General features: G+C 38.2%; 1 protein-coding gene across 3 annotated transcripts in view; it reads left to right on the plus strand.

Annotated features, from left to right (window-relative positions):
* Positions 1-18,262, plus strand: part of ECPAS (Ecm29 proteasome adaptor and scaffold) — a 95,487-nt gene that overhangs the window by 22,048 nt on the left and 55,177 nt on the right. For all 3 annotated transcript variants that reach the window (XM_054584530.1, XM_054584528.1, XM_054584529.1), the window contains exons 2-7: positions 2,333-2,463; positions 7,233-7,349; positions 9,275-9,393; positions 10,519-10,668; positions 11,319-11,487; positions 16,596-16,735. In XM_054584530.1, the coding sequence (XP_054440505.1) occupies positions 2,333-2,463; positions 7,233-7,349; positions 9,275-9,393; positions 10,519-10,668; positions 11,319-11,487; positions 16,596-16,735 (826 nt within the window). The remainder of the gene's footprint in view (positions 1-2,332; positions 2,464-7,232; positions 7,350-9,274; positions 9,394-10,518; positions 10,669-11,318; positions 11,488-16,595; positions 16,736-18,262) is intronic.

The following is an 18,262-nucleotide window of genomic DNA, read 5'->3' on the forward strand; positions in this document are numbered from 1 at the left end:
AGGGGGCCGGAAGAGACCCCAGGCTTGTGGTTGCCTGTGGTTGCCTGTGGTTGCCTGTGCTCCGCGTCCTGTGCAGAGGGCGTCTGGTCATTCTCTCACGGCACTTGTGTTCTTTCTCCTTCACATACCTAGACGACTCGATCCTTCATTGACTTTGTTTTCCTAATAGTTCCCCTGGTGACCACTTTGACCATTTTGCCTTCATTTATCTTCCTTGAACACCTCACTGTAATTATCTTTGGGGCAGAGCTATTCTGTCAAACACACAGCCAGGGAACTTGCTATGCCAGAATGCCGGTTCAGAAAATCCTCGAGAAATTCTTAAAAATTAGTCTAGAATCCGAATGCATTCCAGCCATGTCCTGTTTTTGTGTAATTAACAGTGCACTTACTGCTGTTGCTGCTTTGGCCGTGGACTTTCCACTTTTTCCCAGATTTGGCAAAACCGAGATCTGTGGGATAAGAGCAATGGATTTTGGAATAGGAGGCTTTGTTTTTGGGACTGCGATGGTTTGTCCAGAGATTAGGAGAAAATGTATGGAAGGGTCCAGATTTTATTATTTTACAAAGCGATTGTACTCGTTTGGCCATTAGTCTTCCCAAGAATAGGATGATTAATCATTAAAGAATCCATAGGCTGTGAGGAACATTTGACTGAGTATGGCGTTCACTGTAACTTTTTCTTTTTCTTCACCTTAATAGTTGTGAAATTGGTAACATTACAGTTTTTGATTTTTTCCCCCCAAACAAATCCTGGATTGTGGCTGCCAGCATTACTGCATTTTACCAGCCAGCCCTCGACCCCGTTGAAAGGCTAATTTTGTATGGTGCTGATGGCAGTGGCACGGCGTTGGCTTCTTAAATGTCAACCAGGAAAGAATAACGCCTGCCTTGGGGCATGCGGCACTACACGTAGCTGTGTGCAAGCGGGGTCATGTGTGCTTAAAAACAGCTCATCTGTCAAAGACTGAGTACAAGTGACATTGTATGCTACTGACAGCTATTAGCCTCTTTGTATTTCTTTACACGGTTCAGGTAAATGGAGAAGTAGCACCTTGAAGAATGGCCAGGTTAGCCTTTTGTATTTGGATAGTTGCTTCTAGCCTGGTCCTTCTTAGTGTTTTCTTAGTACTTTATCACTGGGTGATATAATTTTGAGTTTTGCCAAATTTCTAATTCAAGGGGCTCTAGTACTGTGTTCTTGGAAACTTATTCAGTCTCCTGCTACAAACAAAACAAACAAAACAAAACAAAACAAAACAAACTATTCAGAATCTCTGGTGTCTGAAGTTAACAGAAAGAAACCCAGTCTTTGTTTAATCACAGCTATAAACAGAAACCGGCTGATTTTATTTCTTGCTGTCAAATATAACAACTGGCTTAATCAACCTGTTGGTAGATATTTGCATGGCACCCCCAGTACCTTGTGGGCCTTATTTGTACTCAACCACTGTATGTTTACCAACTGTTTTAATTGTATGTATACTACACTTGCAAGATAAGACTAAAATTTTGGTGATGGGTAGGGGTTGGATGTGTGTGTTTGAGCTATCAATGAAGAAGAATAAATATTAAATGTGAAGAAAATGGGCTTTTCTCAATCCATTGTTACTTTTCTATATTTTATTGTAAAATTTAAAGTTTCAATTCTTTTCTATAACATTAGTGAGGCTTAATATTTTAATCTATCTCTGCACTATGTAAAACAAACAGAGAAGAAACAAAGCCTTGTGACTTGTTAGAATATTAAAGTACATATTTTAAACAAACTGTTGTGTATAGTTGACACTGGAGTATTGGAGGCTAGGGAGGGAGGTTTTTACTTTCTATCTTATATCACCTTATACCATTCTTTATTTTTTATTGTATGTATTTTATAATATTTACATTAAAACGGTGCAAATTGTGGGGGAAAAAGGATGTTATCACCAATATATATTTTCCCTGGTGTCTGATTAAAGTTCTCCTGCCTTGCTCTGCTAGATAGGTCTAGAAGATTTCTTTAACAATTTTGTATCCTTTCTTGTATTGAAATCCTTTTAAGAAAACAAAATAACTTTGTATGTAGGAGAGAATTGTGTTATTCTTGGCTTTGTTTTCCTCTCTTTCGATGTTAAATGGCCAGGACAGTTGTAAGACAGTGTAATTGGCTAGTAACCCTTTTCAGTGTTGTTCCATAGCTGTGTCAAAATCCTCTGCCTAGGGGGCTGCCCTGGTTAAAGGTCTGGCTGAAGGATCTGCAGTGCAATAAAAGGATTAAGCCATAAAAACAATTAGTCTTGGTTGTGTTTGATTTGCTGAATTCTCCTTTTTTTTCCTTTTTATATTACAGATCAGCTTGAACGGGTCTTTTTACGACTTGGCCATGCTGAAACAGATGAGCAATTACAGAATATTATATCTAAATTCCTTCCTCCCGTTTTGCTCAAGCTGTCTAGCACCCAGGAAGGAGTACGCAAAAAGGTAAGCATGTTGGGACAGTTGGGGGAAGTAAGTGGTGAATAAATAGGCATATATTATGAAGTAAATTTGCTGTTGCCATTATTGAAATCTAGGTTCATGATCTTAATTATGGCCTTTCAAAATGGAGAGAAAGCCTAGGACCAGCTTACATGATTTAAAAGTAGCTTTTGTGTGCTTAGCACAGCTGCATTCAGCACCAGCTGTGTACACTTGGCATCAGTGCTGGATGATATTAGTGAGATAATTATTCTGGAAAGTGTGGAGGCTTCATCTAAAATCCATGCCTTTGATTCCAACAGGAAAGTCAGGTGATCATGGGGCAAAAATATTCTTTAATCATTGGCTGGCTGTGAATATAACCTTAATTAAAAATAAGCAAAATAAGCCCTGGCTAGTGTTGGAGCATCATCCCATACACAAAATAGCGGGTTCAGTTCCCGGTCAGGGCACATACCTAGGTTGTGGGTTCAATCCCCTGTCGGAGCACGTATGAGAGCCAGCTAATCGGTGTTTCTCTCTTTCTCTTTCCCTTTCCTCTCTCTCTAAATGGAATGAAAAAATGTCCTTGGATGAGAATTATAAAAAGCAAAATAAAATTTTTTGAAAGCAAGCTGTTGTATAGTTCCTGTTTTAAGATTCTATAATCTTTTTGGTCCTATTACCAAAAGTTGGATAGCTGTCACATAAGGATTTTTTTTTTTCAAGCTAAATGTTTTCATGGAACGTCTGGCCCCTTTATTTTTAAAGAGTTCATTAGTCTTCCGGTCGTACTAGCCCTGCGGGCCTTCGAGCCATCATCAAGTGTCATTCCTTGGGCTTCTCTGACTGATTGGCAATGGCTCCCTGGAGGGCTGCCCTTAGAGGCATTCTGAGATCCATCCTGATTTGGGTTCATTGGAGAAAGAATATCTTTAAGAATGTCTCTTACATTTGCAGGAAGGAATAGGGCATTCTTGTTATATATGTGACATGCCTGTTGTTAATAGGGCTTTGCTGAGATAAATATGTATTTGATAATGTCACTAGTCTATTTAAAACCCTTCTGTGGCCTCCTGTTACCCTCAGCATAGCAAGGTATAAAAGGCCCTACACAGTTGGTTAGTGCTTATTTATTTACCCTGATCAGTCTTGTCATTCACTTGGCAGATATTTACTGAGTGCTTCTATATGCCAGGTGTTAGGGATATGTTAGTGAGTGAAAGAAAGATCTAGTTGGGGAGACTGGTATTAAACAATCAGGCATATAGTATCTAGCTATAAACTGTAATAAGTGCTAAAGTGGAACAGGATTCTATGAAAGAATATATTTGGGGCATAAAGGAGACATGTGTGTGTGTGTGTGTGTGTGTGTGTGTGTGTGTGTGTGTGTAAGTAGCCAGGGAGAGAGACGAGGGAGGCCATTAACGACAGAGGTGGCCCTGTGCAGAGGCTCTGAGCTGGAACACAGTGTGAAGCCTTCACAGAGCTGAAGAAGGCCAGCATGATGCACCCAGTGCATAGGGGGAAGAGTGATAAGAGGGCAGGCACGGGGCGGGGGTGGGGGGCGCAAGGAAGCAGGGATTCCGGTGGGCAGTGATTGGAGAGGTCAGGTATAAACAATTTCAACATGTGAAATTTTGAAATCAGTGAAACTAAGAATTAATTTGCATTCTTAATTGACACTCAATTATGTCATTTTGGGGTCTAATTTCATAATGCATGTTAGATTTAACCAGGGTATCCTGTAAGGTAACTGGGAATTTGTGGATAACTTGAGAAAGAGAAATAGAAATTTTAGATTTCTACTGAAGTATCATTAGAGTATATTTTCTATTTTAAGGAAAAGGAAGAGTGTTATATAGATTCTGTGTTATAGCTAACTTTGTATATTCAGATACACTGGAATAGCTAAAAACCAAAAACTGTAGCAAGTGTTTACAAGAATGTGGAGCAACTGGAGATTTCACAGACTGTTGGTAGGAGTGTAAATTAATACCGTTACCACTTTGGAAAATTGTTGGGAATATTCTCAAGCTTATCATATGCATACTCCATGACCACGCATTTTCAACCCTGAGTCAGTGTACAACAGAAAGTGCACCTATCTGCACCAGAAAGCGTATATAAGAATGTTCATAGCAGCATTATTCATAACAGCCCAAATTAGAAAGAATCTAATATCAATCACTAGGACAATAGATAAATTGTGGTGTATTTCTGCTAGAACAATGAAAGTGAACTGCTGATATGAGCAATAACATGGATGAACCTCAAATATAGTGTAGAGTGAAAAATATTCAGACACCTGAGTTCATCCTATATGTTCCATGTATATACAGGATGGGGCAGAAGCAGGTTTACAGTTTTGAGAGTACACAAAACACAAGAGTTTATTCTTATTATTGTATTTTCTTTGTTTTAAAAAAAAACATTTTATTAATTTATTTTTAGAGAGAGGGGAAGGAAGAGAGAAAGGGAGAGAAACATTAATGTGAGGGAGAAACATTGAGTGGTCGCTTCTCACATGCTTTCTGACCAACTGGGAACCAAACTCGCAACCCAGCCATGTGCCCTGACCAGGAATTGGACTGGTGACCTTTCACTTAGTGGGATGACACCTAACCAACTGAGCCACACTGGTCAGGGCTGTATTATTTTCCCACACGAACACCTGTGAAACTTTGTCCCACTTAAAAATGGTGTTAAAAATTAGCGTAGTAGTTAGCGGGTAGGACGGGAACACAGAGTGCAGGGCTTTTGTGGTTCTGGTGGTTACATAGATGGGTTTATTTTGTGAAGACTTATTAAACCACACACTCTCAGTTGTATACTTTAGCTATATGCCATGCCTTAATTAAAAGTTGTTAATAAATATGAGTGAATGAGTAGTAAGGAGAACTGATATGACCAAAATAATATATACCAGAGGTTGGTAATTCTGTAGGCTTACTGAAGAAGTTAACCGTTAACTAGTTAGTCAGAACTGGGTCAACTGATTTCTTGATTTTTATGGTCTTATAGAGGATTCTAGATAGTGGGTAACCAAATTATGAAATAAATAGTTAAGGTGATAGAATTGGTGGAAGAAAATTAAGTAGTTAATCCATTTAAAATAACAAAATGTTCTTAAAATGAGAGCATCTAATTGTGCACATGATTGTTTATCACCATCAATAACCATTTTCCATAGAGTCCTTCTAGGAATCAACTTAGATGAATTGAATTGTTGGAAGAGGGCTATTTCCTTTAATCTGGTTCCTCGTGATTCTTTTCCCTGCCATCAGCTCTATCCATAGGTCTGGACCAGGTAGGAAGTTTGGAAGGAGTATGCATAGTAATGCAAGTCCCTAGGTCTCTGTAAGGTATCAGTACTCCTAAGGATGTTTCACACTGACAGACACTTTAGTTTAGATGAATTGAACTCAACTATCAGTGTCTGAAAAGGTTAAATATATGGACCTTGAAGTCAAATCTTGACTGTGCTACTTGCTGGCCCAGTATCCTTGACTAAGTTACCTCTTCCTTGAGTTTCTGCATCCTCACCAGTAAAACAGGAACAGCAATATCACACCTCCAGCTGTAAGAATCAGATGAGATCAGGAATGCAAAATGCTGTGCACCACTTTGTAAGTGGGCCTTGTTTAGCAAGTTAATCTCACTTTCATAGTAAGATTGGGACCATTTGACATAAGCCTCTGTATCTTTCTTTTCACCTATGGGAATTGACTTCTTTTCTGCTGTCTTTCCCACTTAAAGGAGAGGAAACTTTTTATTACTTAAAGTTCTTTAGTCGAATCAGATGATCTTCAGGAAAAAAAGTAAAAATTCCTCAGCATTTTACCCAATGCCTTTTATAATTTGGGCCCTGCTTTTATCTCTTACCACTCTGTGTTTCAATTAGATGCAGTGCACAATGTGGTTTTCAACCTCTGTACACCTTACAACTGATTCTGTGCTTGGAAATTTATCGGATCTTCAGGACCTGCTGTTCCTGCCTTCTGAAGTCCTTGATCTGTCAGATACTTTCTCTTCTGGAAACCCGTTGTACATTTCTCTTGTACAGTTCACATACATTTCTCTCTCTCTCTCTCTCTCTTTTTTTTTTTTGTGTGTAGTAGTTGTGATTTGTCTTAGTTAGTTTGGGCTGCTATAACAAAATACTATAGGTTGGGTGACTTAAACAAGTATTTATTTCTCACGTTCTGGAGGATGGGAGTTTGAGGTCCGGGTGTCAGCGTGGCCAGGTTCTCTGTGCACGAACCCTTCATGGTTTGTAGAAGGTGGCCTTCTGGTTGTACCCTCACAGAGCAGAGGGAGAGAGAATTCGGATTTCTTTACCCCCTTAAAAGGACACCAATCCCATTACGGAGGCTCAATCCCCATGATCTCATCCAACCCTAATTACCTCCCCAAATCATCACACTGAGGTTTAGGCTTCAACATACGACTTTTGGGGAGACAAAACAGTCAGTTCACACATGGCGCATTTCACTCGTTTGTTCACGGGGATTCTGGGACTGTGCCTTAGTAGAGGCCTATCTCAACTTTGATTAACTAAAGGGCATTGCAAAAATAAATTCACTAGTAAAATTCTGGTACATGGATTCTTGGGGAATATTGTATATTCCCTTTCTGGGATGAAAAATTCACTTTTTTAAAGAAAACAAAGCCACTGTTTATCAAAGTAAGTAATATCTGAAAAATGAATTGGTTTTCTAACTCTCAGATAAGTAATGCCTAAAAAATGAATTGTGATCAGTTGTTTCAGTTCATATTTCTCTGCATTTTAGGTAATGGAACTCTTGGTCCATCTGAATAAGCGTATAAAAAGCCGCCCCAAAATACAACTCCCAATAGAGACGCTATTGGTTCAATACCAGGATCCTGCTGCAGTTTCCTTTGTCACAGTGAGTGTTAATCTTGAAATATTTTCTGGCTTATAGTAGTTTTCTTTCATAGCATTTATTAGATGTCATCAATATATTGGCAACTTAGAATTTTACTGCGGGCTCTTTCTAAATGAAGCATGAGGTGTTTTTCTGTAAAAGACACACTTTTACCACTGAGTACTGATTCAGGGGAACAGTTTCCATTAAGGAAATGATAGGAACAGGTTCGTGCTTGGGGTGTTTACATTGCACAAAGGAATGTTGGTGAAATGACTTGCCAGCTATTTTGATCTTTAAAAGAATGATATGCTGCTTTGTAAAAAATTATATGAGACCTATCTGAATAGAGAGAAGAGAAGGGTTATGCAGCATGGGCATGAATAAAGGATAACAGAAGAAGGCTGAATTTTAAAAAACATTCGTGTTTCTGATACATGTAATAGATTCAGAAAGGTATCCTTTAAAAAAATGGGTTAAACTGAGGCTGGTATGAAATGTGCCTCTTGAATTATCGTCTTCATGAAAATTAAATGTAAAACAATGTTGTGTGAGGACAGGTGATGTTTTCCCCCGGCCCTGTAGTTTCTGGCATTGAGGCAGAATCTCTTGGGTCTTATCTAACATCTGGACTTCAGACCTTTGGAGCCATCTACTGGTCCAGGCCTCTTGTCTGTGCCTGGTCTGGACATAGACCTCCACTGGAGATGTTCCTTTCTTTAAACACGTAGGAACATTGTGTGCTAGTAAAATTGCCAAATAGAATGGCTTTAAAGGAAAAGGATAACCTTACTGAAGGGATTTAGAACGACACATTGTCAATTACAAAATAGTCATGGGGATGTAAAGTGCAGTGGAGTCAGTAATATTGTAAGAGCTAGGTGGGTACTTAAAATATAAGGGGGACCACTTTGTAAAGTATATAATGGTCGAATTACTATAATATACACCTGAAACTAATACAAAGTAATCTTGAATGTAAACTGTAATTGAAATATAAAAATAAAAAAAGAAAGGGAGCCCTGACCAGGTGGCTCAGTCGGTTGGAGTGTTGTCCTGTAACCCAAAACGTTCCAGGTTCGATCCCTGGTCGGAGCACATATGGGAGGCAACCAGTTGATGTTTCTCTCTCACACAGATGCTTCTTTCCCTCTCTCTCCCTTTCACTCTCTCCAAAAATCAGTGAATATATTCTGTAGTGAGGATTAAAAAATAATAATAAAAGAAAAGGATAACCTTATAAAGTAGGTTCTAAAGTGAAGAATCTTTCTAAAACGCAGATCTTTATGTTATTATGTATAATGCCAGATATGCATTGATGGATTTGCTTAAAATGAGGAATTCACATGGATTATAGTGATGCAAACATACTGACAGCACTCAACTTGGTTCATCATCCATTGGTCAGTTTTTGGAGTGAGGAACCAGAGTGCTGCAATATACAAAGCTTGTTTTAGCAACAGACCAGTTGGGAAAGGGCAGCCTAGGATTTAACATGCGGTCTCCTCTTAGCTTGAAAGTTAATGTGACAAACTGGGAGATCTGATGCTAATGTGTAGTATGTAGATTTGATCAAATGATTACCCTGTTCTCCTCAGTGAAAGTAATTGCATGTATGAGTATCTCCTGCCTCAGCTTTATTGAGGCATAACTAACCAATAAAATTGTACATATTTAAAATACACAGTGTGATACTTTGATATGTGTATACATGAATGCCTGGGTTTGGTGTTGCTCCCTCACGTGAAGCCCATCCTAAAGCAAGCATTTTGAATAAGTGGGCCGGGAATTCACCCTGAAGTATAATAGCTGGTTAAACTGTAATAAACGTGGAAGGAGGATGCGATTTATTTGGAATAAGTCCGTAAGTTACCAATCATATGTTTATATTGAAATAACCTGGCGTATTTCCTTCACGCTCACTTGCTTTTCTCTCATTGCCTCAGAATTTTACTATAATTTATGTTAAGATGGGCTATCCTCGCCTACCAGTGGAAAAACAATGTGAGCTGGCGCCTACACTCCTTACGGCAATGGAAGGGAAACCTCAGCCACAGCAGGATAGGTATGCTTTCCTCTGTTACCTTATTTCCCAGCTGCCGGGAGTCAGCGGCTGCCATTCAAGAACAGGTCCACACCTTTGGTTTCACTTGGGCTGTTTCAACTGGCAAGTCATTGAATTTTCGGAGTTAACTCAACATTATTGTTTTGTTAGTACTATTCTAAAATTTCTTAATGTGAGCATACTGAAAAGTGTGTAGAGCTAACGTTTTTCTCAATCTAAATGCATTTTTTGGTCAATGATTTCAAGCAATCAGTTTTTTGTGATGGCAAAAAGTCGAGTAATAAAATACTTTTCATCAAAACATGACTATCTTGGGGGATATAAAGTTTCAGAGCAGTTTCCTTAAGGAACAGATCACTTGTCTAGGTTAGTGTGAGAATTGGCGAAGTGGACGGGGTTAGGTACCATCCTTCTAGGCTGAGCTGAGCGTCCTCTACTCTTGCTGTGTAGTGGTGAGAATCATCAGGAAGTTGTGGAGGAAAGATGGAGTTAAATAATGTTGTCAGCTCACCTTTTTAGAATACATACATTTTATAAAGAGAGGCTGTAATACAGATATTTACAAGTGAAATTAATAAACATTAACAAGCACTGTTTAAAATTGTTTTTATGTGTTTTAAGAATAGCAAAAGGTATCATAAAAGATGGAATTACTGAAGCTGTGTTTCTTAAATTCACACAGTGGAAATTTTAATCTTATATTTCAAATATTGACATAATTGATTTTTAATTTCTTTAGCTCTAGAATACTTTTAATTAACTGCAAAGGAAAAATTTTTATCAAAAGGACATGTTATAAGTTGAATTTTACTTAAGGTTTAACATAAAATCTCTTCTGCTGACAGGTATTAAAACTGAACCCATACTATGTATGTTTTTTCCTGGCGCTTCTGGTGATCAGCCAGATGGGCTAAATGCCAGCTATCACTCAATAAACTGAACTTTCAATAAGAAGGAAATCTAGGCCCATCCCTAGATTAGGACTTTGTAAGTCAGTGGTATTGAAAATGAGTGGCTCTTGCTACAATTGCCACTTCTTGTTATGTGATTTTTGTTTCGTGTATTATTTCATGTATAAAAACCATGTTTTTTAAATAGTTGCAATAAATGTAATTGTTTTTTCAGCTTAATGCATCTTTTAATACCAACCCTTTTTCACATGAAATACCCTGTTGAATCATCAAAATCAGCTTCTCCATTTAATCTTGCTGAGAAACCAAAGACTGTGCAGCTGCTTTTGGACTTCATGCTAGATGTCCTTCTGATGCCTTATGGGTAAGTTAAAGAGATGAAAACAAAACAAAACAACCTTGTTCATGACTGCTTTTAACTATGTGGAGTTAAGTACTATTTTAAATGAGTCAACTTTCACTTAAAAATGGATGAGTCCCAGACTTTTTTTGCTGTAGCCCTGACCTCTTCTGAAGTCCAGCCCCACTGCTTATTGACCTTGTAGGTGTGGAGTTGCTGTTGTGATGTCAGACTCAACCTGTCCAAGCTGACATCAGCTTTTCCCCGTAAAAATAGTCCTCTTCTTTACTTACTGTGATGATTCTGTGATATACTATGGTGATTCTCTTAGAGAAATTCAAACATTTCTCTGTATTTGTCAACTAAAAATTCAGAATGCAGTGGGTTCATAGCAGCCCTTAGAACAATAGTGTATACATTGAGAATGAACAAAATATTTATGTTTATTGTTGGTAACTATTATAGTTCATTTGTAACCAGGTTACAAATGATGTACTCTTATGTTTAATTTGCAGAAGATGCAGATACCTTTAAAATTTTTCTTTTGTGATGAAATTTTACTTTTAAGTGTCTGTTCTTCCAGGAAATTTCTGTGTGGGGAACGTATATAATTGAATGTATTATATATGTATGTGTTTTAATAGAGACAAAATAAATTTCTATTTCCTTTCCAGATATGTGTTAAATGAATCCCAGAGTCGCCAAAATTCATCTTCAGCACAGGGTTCTTCTTCAAATAGTGGGGGAAGTTCTGGAATACCACAGCCTCCCCCAGGAATGAGCTTTTATGCAGCTAAACGAGTTATTGGTGATAACCCATGGACACCTGAACAGCTGGAACAGGTATCACACACTGCTTATTCATAATGCAGCGTAACCGGTGCACGCGCCCCTCTGCAGTCCATGAAAGCACGTGTAACATAATTCCAGTGTATTCAGGCTCTCTAATGAAACACGTTTGAAAGGAGCAACCGATGTGATGTGTTCTCTTTATCGTGGCAGTTATTTGTTCAAGCCCCAGAGAGAGGGAGGAGTGGGAAATGCTTTCAGTTTTTCTAATATTGCTTACGTATTACGTATTTCAAGTTTGAAATACAACACTTATAAATGGAGTATATTTAACTTTTTTTAAATTTTAGTTTTAAATTGTGGGTTTAACAATTATTCAGCTGCTTCGGTGCAGTTAAAAAAAAATTTTTTTTAGGGTTTTTACGTTTTGTGCAACGTGAGCGGCTCCTGTACATCCAAGGGACAGTGTGGGGGAAAGCATGACTCCCTTTTATATTTCCTCCGGGGAATTTAAAAAATTGGCACTAAGAATTTTATCCTGAATTTAAACAGGACACAGATGTTCTCTGAGCAGCTTTTTAAAAAGACTGGTGCTCTCCAGAGAAGGTGCCTCACTGTCTATGTCGTCAGGCACCTCAGGGAAGAGCAGATGAGATCAGTATGTAATTATTTTGGAATTCGTGGGTCAGTCTTCCAGTCCTTCCTTTATCTCTTCATGGCAGTCTAAGTGGTTTGATCCTTTTCTTCTTGGGAATGTGAATGATCACTGGTCAAAACAGTGTTCCAAGGAGAGAGGAAAAGGCAAGTGGGACATTCTTGCCACTCATCAATTTGTAGAATGATTTGTTCAGCAAGGGCTGTGTGCAATTAGATTTACTTTTTCACGTGTTAGAGATTTTTTTTCCTCTTTAAGCCACGATGTAAGAAAGAAAGGTAAATAGTAACAGAAGCTGCTCTTTATAGAGTGTGAACTATACCGATGAGTACTTTGAATTCATTGTTTCTTTCATCTTCACAGCAACCCAATGAGGTATAGAAATTTCGACTTCCATTTTGTAAAAGGTTTTGAAATTCATCATAATCTCCCCTGTAGTATTAGGCTTTGAATCCAGGTTTGTCTGAGGGCTAAAGCTGCGTGTGCCGGAAAACATTTGTTAACATTAAATTGTAATTTGCTGTCGGTCAGTGTTCGCTCATTTCTAAGGGTCTCTGCATGCCTTTGATCAATTTCATAATCTCGTGTTGAAAAGAACAGTTTAGCTTCAAGGATGAAAGGTGTTTTCCCCTAATTTTTAAATCTCTTTTGTTTTACATTTTTGTGTCCAGATAAACAGCTTTTATTTTGCTAAAGTTAACAGTGATGTAAAGATTCAGTTAGTCCAGATCATGACAAAGAGAAGTTAAAAATACCTGGAATCCTGCCACTCTAGCTTGTCGTTCATCTATAGCCTGCTCTGTGTGTGTGGACACACAGATACAGTTTTATTCAGTACACAGGGTCTGGCACAAATAACACCCCTTTTTTATTACAAAAGCTTTTATTGGAAAATCGTAAGCATGTAATTCTGTAACATAACAATACCACACTCAAGCACACCATATGACATGTGAGGTGAAATATTCAAATTGAAACTATAAATTATTAGACCCATATTGTTATGCTACCAACCACAGTCAAGTAGGCCTTTTTTTTTTTTTTTTACATATCATGTAATGCATTATTTTTAGTTCACTTCTTTATTTAACAGTATATCAAGTTTTTAAAAAAATGTCATCCCTTGTAATGTCTGTGTCCAACTTAATTATATGTAAACCAAATAGTCTTCTGTTGATGGACATCAGTATTGTTTTCAATTTTCTTTGAACTTTTTTTTAAAGTATATTTTATTGATCATGCTATTACAGTTGTCCCATTTTTTTCTCCCCTTTATTCCCCTCTGCCCTGCATCCCCCTCCCACTAGCATCCCCCCCAACCTTAGTTCATGTCCATGGGTCGTACATATAAGTTCTTTGGCTTCTCCATTTCCTATACTACTCTTAACTACCGCCCCCCAGCCCCCCATCTATTTTGTGCCTACCAATTATGGTTTTTATTCCCTATACCTTTTTACCCCAATCTCTCTCCACCCCGTCCCCGCTGATAACCCTCCTTATGATCTCCATTTCTGTGATTCTGCCTTGTTCTAGTTATTTGCTTAGTTTGTTTTTTTATTTTTTAGGTTCAGTTGTTGGTAGTTGTGAGTTTGTTGTCATTTTACTGTTAATAGTTTTGATCTTCAGCTTTTTCTTAGATAAGTCCGTTTAACTCTTCTTATAATAAGGGCTTGGTGATGATGAACTCCTTTAACTTTAACCGTATGTGGGAAGCACTTTATCTGCCCTTCCATTCTAAATGATACTTTTGCTGGGTAGAGTAATTTAGGTTGTAGGTCCTTGCCTTTCATGATTTTGAATACTTCTTTCTAGCCCCTTCTTGCCTGTAAGGTTTCTTTTGATAAATCAGCTGATAGTCTTATGGGAACTCCTTTGTAGGTAACTGTCTCCTTTTCTCTTGCTGCTTTTAAGATTCCTTATCTTTAATCTTGGGTAATTTAATTATGATGTGTCCTGGTGTGTTCCTCTTTGGGTCCATCTTATTTGGGACTCTCTGAGCTTCCTGGACTTGCATATCTAGTTCCTTCACCAGATTGGGGAAGTTTTCCTTCATTATTTTTTCAAATAAGTTTTCAATTTCTTGTTCTTTATCTTCTCCTTCTGGCACCCCTATGATTCTGATGTTGGACCATTTAAAGCTGTCCCAGAGGTTCCTAAGCCAGTCCTCATTTTCTTGAATTGTTGTTTCTTCATGTTCTGGTTGAATGTTTATTTCTTCTTTCTGTTTCAAATCGTTGCTTTGAGTCCCAATTTCCTTCCCTTAACTGTCGGTTCCCTGTATATTTTTCTTTATTTTACTTTGCATAGCCTTCACTTCTTCCTCTATTTTGTGACCATACTCAGTGATTTCCGAGAGCGTCCTGGTTACCAGTGTTTTGAACTCTGCATCTGATAGGTTGGCTGCCTCCTCATTGCTTAGTTCTTTTTCTGGAGTTTTGATCTGTTCTTTCTTTTGGGGCATATTTCTTTGTCTCGTTGCACCTGTTACATTGTAGGGGGTGGCGCCTTAGATACTCACTAAGGTGGGACAATCCACTTCACTGTCTTGTTGCGCTGTGTGTCGGGGAGGGGTCAGAGAGGGAGCAATGCCACTTGCTTGGCTCTCGCCCTGCTTTCAGTCACTTCACTCCCTTTCCACAAGTGGATTGCACCCTTTTAGGTGCTAATTTCTGTGTGGATGGGGTTGTGTATGTTCCAGGAGCCTGTGGGCCCCTCCAACAGACTCTCATGTGAGACTGGGAGTTCTCCCACTGCTGTAACCCTCACAGATTTTTACAGCCAGAGGTTTTGAGGCTTTAGTTTCTTGCACTGGAACCCTGGGTTGAGCAGTCTGTCTTGCACCCCTGTTGTTCCTCGTGGTTTATCTGCGTGCAAATGTGGGACCGCCAGCTGCCCCCGGCCTGCCTGGTCTCCAGCGGCCACCTTGCTGCACGACCTCTCCCCCTGGGCTGCCCGTTTCCACCCCTCCTTCTGGTCTGGATGGTCTGGATGAATGTTTTTTCTTTAACTCCTTGATTGTCAGACTTCCATACGGTTCAATTTTCTGGCAGTTCTGGTTGGTTTTGTTTTTAAATTGGTTGCCTTCCTTCTTTTGGTTGTGTGAGGAAGCAAAGCATATCTGCCTATGCCTGCATCTTGGCCAGAAGCCTTCCAAACTTTTTTTTTTTGTTTGTGTCTATCTTTGTGTACTTGACTTCCATAACTGTCCTTTTTCATGGCTTAAGTAAATATTTGAGTCTTGTGACTCTCCTTACAAATAAGTTGTGTTGAACAGGAGGGAAGGTAGGCGTTTTTATGTTTGTACACCTTTTAAAATTGTATTCTTTGTCATTTAATAATTTTAAACTGTATCAAGTTCATATATATATATATATAACGACTATTATGTAACTGATTTCTTAAGGTAAATATAAGTTTTACTTTCTAGGTATATTTATTTTAGAGTTGTTTTTAGTGCAGTTCATAGCTGCTTTACATTGCACGATGTTCCGAGCCGAATGTCTCTTTAGTCTGGGTTTCATTTTAGTGAGTTAATTACATTGAATACTGTGTGATGAGAAATTCACTTGCATTGACTAGTGTTTGTTCCAAATCAGATTGTTTTCAGTGTGTGAGAATATTGAGGACAAGAATTAGTATTTTAACAATAGAGTGGAACTCCAAGGACTATACGTTGATTCCTTTTGAGCTGTCATAAAGCATGAAGTACTTCATTTCTAGTATGCCACCATTCTTTTATGGAGGCCCCAAGTTTGGACTTCACTTCAAGGTTTTGTCATTCCAGAGAAGTTGTATATCTTAAGTAGGAAGGCTGCGTATCATAATTGTCTTGGAGTCTGAGACACTTGGGTTCGAATCCTGCCTTCATCACTTGCTAACTATATGTCTTAATCTCTTAAGCCTTGTCTCACTTTCCTCATCTGAAAAATGGGTATGGTAATACCTCATATACCCTTTGCAATGGATTGGATGAACCTGGAGAACATTATGCTGAGTGAAATAAGCCAGTCAGAGAAAGACAAATACCATATGATTTCACTTATATGTGGAATCTAATGAACAAACTGAACTAACGAGGACAGGAAAATGAGGACAGATTCATAGATGGAGAGCAGATTCATAGATGGAGAGCAGATGCCAGCTAGTGGGGGAGGAGGTTTTGGGGTGGAGGGATCGCGCAGAAAGGAAAAGGGATTCATGGACGCGGACAATGGTGTGGTGATTGCTGAGGGAAGGGGAGTATGAGGGGACTAAATGGTAATGAAAAAAAATACAATAAAGATTAAATCAAAGAACAAAAAAAATACCTCATAGATTGTGAGGATTAAATGAAATCATGGCTATATATGCTTCAGTACGGTCCCTGGCACATTGTAAGCGTAAACAGGATCTGCTGCTGTTGTTACCATTAATCCTTGGTTTATGGCCATACTGATACCTTAAACAGCATTCTTGGTTGGTGGTCTTTCTCTGATCGCCGTTTCTCCTTCCCTTCATTTGTCCACAGTGCAAATTGGGTATAGTGAAATTCATAGAAGCTGAACAGGTGCCGGAACTTGAAGCTGTTCTCCACCTGGTGATTGCTTCTAGTGACACACGCCACAGTGTGGCAACGGCTGCGGACCTAGAATTGAAAAGCAAGCAAAGGTAAACTACAGCCCTTTTAAACTCTCAGCATTGGGAAGAGGCTAGATTTCTAAAAGCTTACAGTGCACATATTTGTTCTTTTAGGATTTTATGTAATGATACGTTCAGTTTATGAGATTGTGAAGTATACTTAATTTATAATGAGGACAGTTTGCTAACAAGCAGAATTTTGTATAAGAAAAAGAAGAAATGCTGTTTGGAGAAACAGTTTAAAACTGGAAGGAGTTAGGATATTACCATAAGAAAGGAGATCTTTGGCTGGGCAAATGAACTTAAAGAACTGTTAAGAAAAATGTCAAAACCCGCAGTTATTCATTTTATATTTTCCTCTATCTCAAATCATTTGAAATTGCTTTTGATAATGGATATGTAGGTATTATGGTTAATACAGCAAAACTCAGGTCCCATAAAAAGAGATGTTGAATAGATGTTAATTCACATAGGAGGAAATACAAATAGTAAATAGGGTCATAGAAAATATTTTGTATAAGAAATCAAATTGATGCAAAATAAAACAATGCTTGCAATGCCAATTTGTACACATTGGTAAATAAAATTGTGTAACAGTTGATAACTCCATTTAAGTTTCTGTTGAAAGTACTATTTTTATACCTTGTTGATTTGTGTTATTGATTGAAATAATTTTTGGAAAGCCATTTGCAGTAAGTAATGAATCTCTATAATCTCTTATCTAAATCTTCCGGTAGTTTATCTTAAGAGAATTACTTAAAAGAAAATGGTTGTTCTTAGAAAAATATTATAGATTTTGTCATTATATTATTTCCTATAATTGTGTAAAAATGCAAAAATCAAATTTTCACAATGGGGAAATAGTTAAGTAAATTAGCTCTGTGTATCTGTATGGAATATTGTATAACTGCCAAAATAATTATAAAAATAATGAAGCAATGTAAATTGCCTCCAAGCAATGGTAAATTAATAAATCAGAGTACAAAATGTTATCTGTACTGATTTTAAAAAATAACGTGCAAAGATTGAAGAGTAACATAAAAAATTAAAGACAGTTGAATGCCGATAAGGTAACAAAGCTTTGTAAAGGTTTCATGTATTGTAGTTTTTTCTCTTTCCTAAGAAACCGATACAAGTAGGTGCAACAGTATCAGGAAATCAGCTTCATTATGTCTGTGGTTTGCTTGTTGGACTGTGAGCTAACCGTATCTGGGCGGTCGCAGTGGGAACGGCTTGCCCCCTGTAGGGCGTGTGAAGTAGCACACAGGAGGAGTGCGTTTGTCATGGAGTTGATTCTGGGCATGCCTCTTGCTGATTCTCTGAATTTGGAAGGCTCACTTAACCTTGCCAAGCCTTGGAAAAAAAATAAAGTTGGACTAGAATGTACTTAACATCCCTACCCCCCTCTTCCCCCCCCCCGCCAAAGTCTAAAATTCCTTTATACTCCTTATAACTGTATCTTCCTGGTTTCCCTTTTGAGGAATTTGTTTGGTTTTGAAGTATCCAAATATTTTCCTTTAAACCTTCTCATTGTGTTTGAACTGGCTCCATTCTTTA

This window comes from Pteronotus mesoamericanus, unplaced genomic scaffold (assembly GCF_021234165.1).
Source record: "Pteronotus mesoamericanus isolate MK-2021 breed Mesoamerican mustached bat unplaced genomic scaffold, CSHL_Meso_final contig_78, whole genome shotgun sequence".
Lineage (NCBI taxonomy): Eukaryota > Metazoa > Chordata > Mammalia > Chiroptera > Mormoopidae > Pteronotus > Pteronotus mesoamericanus.